The 7,312-nt window shown below is 60.1% G+C and overlaps 1 protein-coding gene across 2 annotated transcripts; it reads right to left on the reverse strand.

The window, feature by feature from the left end:
* Positions 1-465: 465 nt before the first annotated feature.
* On the reverse strand, positions 466-7,210 carry Tle5 (TLE family member 5, transcriptional modulator). Of its 2 annotated transcripts, none has more exons than XM_028771689.1 (7): positions 6,992-7,210; positions 5,367-5,464; positions 2,446-2,509; positions 1,929-1,973; positions 1,731-1,793; positions 1,263-1,337; positions 466-1,153 (listed from the first exon to the last, which is right to left on the reverse strand). In XM_028771689.1, exons 1-7 carry the CDS (start codon positions 7,016-7,018, stop codon positions 935-937), a joined length of 591 nt encoding a protein of 196 aa, XP_028627522.1. In that variant the 5' UTR covers positions 7,019-7,210; the 3' UTR covers positions 466-934. The 2 variants fall into 2 exon arrangements, with proteins under 2 accessions (XP_028627522.1, XP_028627521.1); XM_028771688.1 differs by having other exon boundaries at positions 466-1,156.
* Between the last annotated feature and the right edge of the window lie 102 nt (positions 7,211-7,312).

Below are 7,312 nucleotides of genomic sequence, written 5' to 3' on the forward strand. Positions count from 1 at the left end.
CAGAGAAACCCTGTCTCAGAAAACCGAGAAAAAAAAAATTGCCCAAAATGGTCCCCAGGGGACAGCCTAGCTTGGAAGGGGCACGGAGAGTATTCAGGCCTTCTCTCAGAAGGTAACCAAGGCATCCTGCCAAAATAGTTTAAAACATGAGCACCGAGTTGCACTGTGTGGCCCCAGATCCCCAGCTTACCCTCTCTGGGCCTTTGCTTGCTCCAGGGCTGTCTTATTACAGGACATGGGGTGCCCTGAGGAAAGGGGTCCCCACCCCACAAGACAGAAGCAGGGACACAGTGGCTAACCTTTTCATGTTTTTATTTAGAAGGCACAGCTAGACCCCATCCTCAGTACTGCTCTCTGCCCCTCGGCAGAGCAAGGCGACCAGGAACGCTAACTCCTGGGGTTCCTTCTGCCTTTCTTAGATGATAGCTAGAGAAGACGGGGACAAAGAAGAAACCATAAACAAAGCAACTTTTAACCCTCACGTTTATTTGGGAAAGGGGAGAGGGAAGTCGGTGGGGTGCCCACCCCCACTGCAGTCCCCAGCCAATGCTTTCTCTCTGTCCCTTCTTTTGTGGTTGAGGGAACCGGAGCTGGGGGAGCTGGGGAAGGGGCTAGGCCTAGCAGGGGCGCAGTGCAGGAAGCAGAGAAGGGGACAGGGGGCAAACTGGAGGTGCACAGGGTGGAAAGGGGCAGCTAGCGTTGTGTACATTCTGGGCCAAGATTGGTGGCTGTGGCCGGGGCGATGTGAAGGTGGGGAGAACCCTGTAGCCTGAGGTGTTCCTCTGGTGCCCCCTAGGCCCAGGGTGTACAGTCGGAACCAGGACTGGAGGTGGGAGCTTGGGTGACCCAGCTGTGTGCTGTGTGGCCTTCAGAACACCGCACTCTCTGTGCCTGTCCCCCTGGTGTCCCCCCTCTCCCTCCCTCTCCCCAGGAGCTAATCCGACTTCTCTCCGTCGTCCTCCTGGTGGGTGTCCCCGTCGTGTCCGTTCTTGTCCTCCTTGGAGAGGTGGGTCTGAGAGCCCAGAGCAGAGAGGGACAGCAGGCCTGTGCCCGCGCTGACCGCAGGGAGGGATGGCGGCTGGAGCCCGACAGGCAGCGGTGTCAGGGGCAGGGCCAGCGCCTGCAGCTGGGACAGCTGGTGAGCCTGGAGCTGCTGCTGTGGGGTGGGGGTGGGGGTGACAGAGTCAGCCCGCGGGCTCGTCACCTGACCCTGCCCACTTAAGTCACCAGTCAGTCCCCGTCCACCAGGGGCTCGGACTTACCCGGATGATGGAGTTCAGCTCGGGAGCCGTCACCTGCTTGGCTCTCTCGATGGCTCCCAGGACCTGCTGCTGATGCTGGAAGAGGGAAGGAAGGACAGAGTTCTCTCAGGCAAAGGGACGGTCAAGCTGGAAACGGACTGGTACATAAAAATGCAGGGAGGGCTCCCGTGCAGTGGGCAACAGGTGCAAGTCCTGTCCTAGGGGCTCACAGGGGGTCCTCAGAGCTGGTGCAGGAGCCACCTGCCGGCCGCCCGGGTAGCCCCTCCTGCCTTGCCACCGGGGTCTGACTCCAGGAGCTCCACTTCTCACCTTTGCGAAGTTCAGAGAGGGCAGGTGTGTGCCTGTGTGTGTGTGTGTGTGCCTGTGTGTGTGTGTGTGTGTGCCTGTATGTGTGTGTGTGTGTGCGCGCGCGCGTGCTCGGCAAGGTGCAGAGGGAACCCCACTGCCCCCTGCTGGTGGCTTGCTTACCTCCTGTGACAAATAGGGCAGAACCTGGGCGCAGATCCCGTTCAGTCTCTTCACAATCTCAGCCTGGAACACAGGATCTCCCCTCAGTACCCGGGGCACTCGGAGGGTGTGAGACGGGGGCTGAGTCCACCGCTAGGGGTAACTCAGTCTGGGACTCACAGGGCACAGGGGTCATGGAGGAGGGGTACTGAGGCTTACCTGTTTGTGCATCTCGATGTTCAGCCCGTAAGACATCTCATAGTACTGTGGGGCAGAGAGGTGCGTCAGGGACCAAATCCCTGCACATTCCAGCAAGGTCATTCCGCCCTACCCCCGTCCAGTGAGCTCCTATTTGCTCTTCAAGACCCCAGTCACAATGCCCCAAGACCCCAGCAACATCCCCTGCTGGGAACTACAGGACTGAGGCACAATCCCTTTGGTCCTGTGGGGGTTAGGAGGGGTCTGGTCATGAAAGGGTTAAGGGATGCCTGGCCGGATGGACTGGAGGGAGGGGACTGTTGCTTCCGGATGGCTGTGGCAGGCTTCCACCGCTGCCTCCAACTCCTGTCTACCCAGATGGCTGAGACCTGGCTGGCCCATGCTGGGAGCCGGTGGTTTGGCACCTCAGCCTCTACCTGGGCCAGTGGCCAGCCTGCCCTTAGCCCATGGGGACTCGGTAGCAGGCACCCGCGGTATGTGGGGAGTTGCCGCCCCCCAGTCCCAGAGGGGGCTTTACCATGACGTAATGCCTTTGCATCTCTGACTTCTCAGTGGCCAGTTTGTCACACTCCAGCTTCAGGCTGAGGACACACAAGGGAAGACGGCTGAGGGCCTTGGGTGGGGGCACCGCACAACACTCACACTAAAAACTTTTTGGTTTGTTTGTTTGTTTGTTTGTTTTGTTTTGAGACAGGGTCTCATGTAGCCTAGGCTAGCCTTGAACTTACTATGTAGCTGAGGATGGCTCTGAAGTCCTGATCCTCCTGCCTCCACCTACTGAGTGCTGGGACATGACAACTGAGCCACAGCTCCAAGCTGCAAATTGAGAAGGCGCCAAACACCACTCTGGCTGCACTGAAGGACACCCACCTCGAGGCCTTCTGCAATCCTGCAGGCAGGGTTACTCCGTTTCCCCCACTGACATTGTGAAAGCATTCTCACTGGAGTGACAACCACCACAGTCAGAGGTGCCCTCTTGCGGGACTGATGAGGGCTGCAGAACTTATCACCTATTTCATCTTAATGTGTGACTCAGTGGGTGCCCAGAGAGGGTGAGTGACAGGTTCAAGATCACAGAGCAGGCGATAGCCCAAGTACTCAAACCCAGAGAGAATTCTCTACACAGAGACAGATGCTGAAGACTGAGATGGCCCAGGGCTGAGAGGAACAGAGCACCCCAAGGTGTCCCAGCTTCAAGAACCTTCTTCATGTCCAACCCCTCTGTCTCTCTAGTCACCTCAGGGCTGGCAGCTGGGGTCACTTTGCCTTCCCCTGCTGTGTGACTCTAGGCCAGCTGCTCTACCTCTCTGGGCCTCATTTGCTTTCTTTGTAGTGCCAACCTTCCTGGACCAGGAGGACCCAGGACAGGCCAATGGAATCAAGGGACTGGGCCTGTGGCTCGCTCAGCAGCCTTAGGAAGCTACTGAGTGGGTGAGGCTCTTGCTACCGTGCCTAGCAGTGACTCCCCCAAGTTGTGTTCTGACCTCCACATCTGAACAGGCAGCACTACCCCTGCCTGCCTGCCTGCCTTCTTTTCTTCCAAGACAGGGTTTCTCTGTGTAGCCCTGGCTGTTCTGGAATTTGCTCTGAAGACCAGGCTAGCCTCGAACTCTCGAACTCAGAAATCCGCCTGCCTCTGCCTCCCGAGTGCTGGAGTTAAAGTCCTGTGCCCACTAGAATATTTCTTTTTAAATCCAAAAAACCCTCAGAGCTTGGGAGGGTGAGACAGGTGGACATCTGTGAGTTTGAGGCCAGCCTGGTCTACAGAGTGAGACCCTGTCCTGGAAAAAACAAACAAACAAACAAACAAACAAACAAACAAAGTCAGCCAAGCACAGCCCACAGGGTCCAGGGCACGAGTCCCCCACCCGACTGCACAGCAAGACGCTGTTCTTGGCTGTAAACAGCTCAGGCCTCAGGCTCCTGTGGCTCAAACACTGAGCAACGGGAAAGCCTGGCTCCTGTAGTGCTTGTCAGCCCAGCAGACTTCTGATATGCTCTCCAAGCAGGGAGGGCCGCACTCGCCCAGGGGTGCAGGACTGAGTGGTGGACCCCGAGTCACGCACGCACACACGTGCACACACACACAAACACATGCATACACACACATGCAGGCAGACACGCACACATGCACATGCAGACAAACACATGCACACACGCACGCACACATGTGCACACACATAATAAATAAGGCTAGCGTGCCTCGACGCTGATGGCCCGAGGGCCCGAACCAAGGCTGATGGAAGTGAACATGTAACTTCCCCAGGAGCCCCCCACGGTCCTGAACCCAGGCCCAGTGCACAGAGCACGGCACGACGCAGCTCAGAGACGGCATCTGCCTAGGGTACGGCACACAGCCCTGTGGCCGCTGTCTGCCCTGCAGGTCCAGAAGAAATCAGCCTAAGAGTGGCCCCAGAGCCATGGGAGGCAGCACTGCTGCCCTAAATTCCTCTTGGAAACGGCAAATGCTGGGGAGTGGCACAGCAGGCTGGCCTAGCACCCTGGGCCTGGTGGGTCATCTACTGTCAGTAGCTCAAGGTCATCCTTGGCTACAAAGGGAGGCGGGAAAGCCTGGGCCACATAAGATCCTGTCCAAAATAAATATCAGAAACTTAAATATAATAATTTAAAAAAAAATTAAACTCCACAAACACTGAGATTTACTTTTTCTCTTGGAGAAATCTAAGGGTCTTTTAAAGGCTTTATCATTATTATCATCCTTCTTAGTTTGTTTTCGGGTTTGCTCTGTACCTCAGGCTAGCCCAGAACGACTAAATTCACCTGCCTGTGTGAGAGCTGGAAGGTTGGGCCTGCACCCTCATGCCTCCTCACCATTGGATTATATAAAACGGGTCCAGCCTAGGGTCAAATGGGGACCTGTGGCTGGGACCCCCGAGTCCCCAGCTCCAGGCTGCTTTCAGCTTTTCTTGCTTCTGTGCTGTACGCCCCTGGAAGCTGCTGACACCTCTGGGCTTCGGAGTGATCAGTTTCACGCAGGAGGAACGTGTCAGAAACGAGAAAAGTACTTGTGGGGGGAGTGGTCAGGCTGGAGGGTCTGTGGGACACTAGCAAGCTCCCCGACTCCAAAACCAGACAGAAGAAGGCGAGGCTGTATGACTCTGAGCCCATGACTCACCCTCTCTGGGCACCCTCTCCATCCTGTGTTAAACAGAGGGATACACGGAGACTAGGCCTCGAAACCATGAACCTGTATGCCTTAGTTTCTTCCCCAACACCATGGGGCTGCTTGTTTGTTTTTGGACACACGGTCTCAGGTAGCCCAGGCTGGCCAACTTGCTAAGCAGCTGAGGATGGCCTTGAACTGCTGACCCTCTTGGTCCCACCTCCTGAGCCCCGATGACAGAGGCACCCCCACCCAGGCTTCCTTGACGCCACAGACAAGTCTCCAGCCACACGGGGTCCCCAGGCCGGGCTCACCTGTGATACTGCGCCTGAAGCAGCTGGAACTCATCTTTGATGCGGTCGCAGGAGTCGGAGGTGGTGAACTTGAGCTGCTGCGGGAGGTGGGAGGAGCCCTGCGGGGGCGGGAGGGTGAGCAGCGCCCCGCCCCGCCGCGCCCCGCCCCTGCCCCACTTCCTGGGCTGCGATTTACAGGCCCTGGCAGCAGGGAAGGGGCTGTTGCGGCCCCTAGGCAGTGGGGACGCTTTTACACACTGGTCATTTGCGAGCGGCGGGCACCCATGGAGTGGGGTGCACCTCTGTCCTCCAGCTGCCCCCGGAGGAACTCCCCAAAAAGCCCCTCTAAGTCGAGCAGGGTGGCACAGGCCTCCTTTCAAAGCCAGCATGGAAGAGGCACCTAACTTACCTCCCTACGTTTCCTGGGGTTACCCCATCACACCTGTTTCCTCAGGGCTGTGCTCTTCAGGAAGGGGTCCCCCCAAAGCTGCCCAGCCCCAGGGGTGGTGCCTTGGGGGGTTCCCCCCCAAGGCCCAGCCAAAGCTACAGGGAAGTCATGGCCTGGGAGTTAGGGAGAGAGCGAGCTGGTAGCTGGGGGCGGGGGCACGAGGGGGGGGCATGTACAGGGCCGGCACCTGAGGGCACTGGGTCAGGAGTTGGGGTGTAAGATTCTCGGATCTGGGGAGCAAGGCCACTGGGAGCTGGTGTGGGAGACGACAGATGGGCCCGGGCTTGGATGTGAGGGGGACGGTGCCTATTGCTGGGGGTGGGGGGTGACTAGGGGTATCTGGCTCCGGACAAGTGACCAGCACTGGGCGTTATATGGGCACAGGGACACCCCCCCCCAACCCTACTGCTGAGGGTGCGGGATGGGGCTGGGAGGAGAAAAGCCGCTGGGGTGCGGGGCCTGCAGCTGGAGGAGGGACGCAGAGCCAGGCTGGGGGTGGCGCTGGGCCCGGATGGTGACGCCAGGCCCGACAGGGCTGGAGGGTGAGACAGGGGGTGCGGGGACTGGACTGGGGGATAGAGGGCACCAGACTTAGGGACAGGGCAGATCTGAGGTGGCAGGAAGTGCAGGGCCGGGGTGATGGAGGGTGCAGGGCCTTGGACTTGGTGGCAGACCAGTCTGGAGCTCTAAGAGAGCTGGGGGGTGCAGAGCACAGAGGTGGGGGTGCAAGGTCTGGGGCTGGAGGACATGCGCGCCTGGGGTGCTGCAGCTCTGGGCCTGTTCCCCAGGGCTGGGAGACAGGCCGAATGCGGTTGTCGTGGGGTGCGGGCCCAAGGTTGAGGACAGGCTGATCCGGATCCCGGGAGTGGGGGTGGGGGGTGGGGGAGAGGAGTCGGGGTGGGCGAGGGGGGAGGAGGCGGTGAGGGGACTCAGGGCAGGGATCAAAGTTCAGGGATCCGGGCCGAAGGATAGAGTGCTGGGCTAGTGGGGTGCGTAGGGCCTGGGTTGTAGGGTGCAAAGACCCTGGAGACGGAGCCCAGGACTAGGGAACAGGCCTGTGGGAGCTGGGGGAGCGTGGGGAGCCCCTGGGACAGGCCCCGGGCGGAGAGACAGACGGGATCCGACCTAGAAAGGGTGCAGTGAGCTGAGCTGGGGTGCAGGGAGAGCTCTGGGGTGCAGTGCGCGGGGTTCCCCTTACCGAGTGCCGGCTTTGCGGAAACATCATGTCAGTCGCGGGGGGCGCGGGCTGCGCCCCGGCTCGGGCGGCTCGGGGGGCGCCGGGCGGCCGCGCTTTGTCCCCGATCGACAGCTCCGGGGCCCCGCGTCCCGCCTCCTGCGCCGCCCGCCGCCCGCCCGCGCCGCCCGCGCTATTGTGTAATGGCGACGCGGTGCCGCCCGGGCTCCCGCTCCACCTGCCGCGCCCGGCACTGCGCAGGCCCGGACGCCCCACCCGTGACCTTGGCCCCGCGCGCCCCGCCCCCGCCACTGCCCGGAGCCCCGGCCCGAGGCCCGCCTCAGT

Source organism: Grammomys surdaster, unplaced genomic scaffold (genome assembly GCF_004785775.1).
Source record: "Grammomys surdaster isolate TR1022 unplaced genomic scaffold, NIH_TR_1.0 209, whole genome shotgun sequence".
NCBI classification, from domain to species: domain Eukaryota; kingdom Metazoa; phylum Chordata; class Mammalia; order Rodentia; family Muridae; genus Grammomys; species Grammomys surdaster.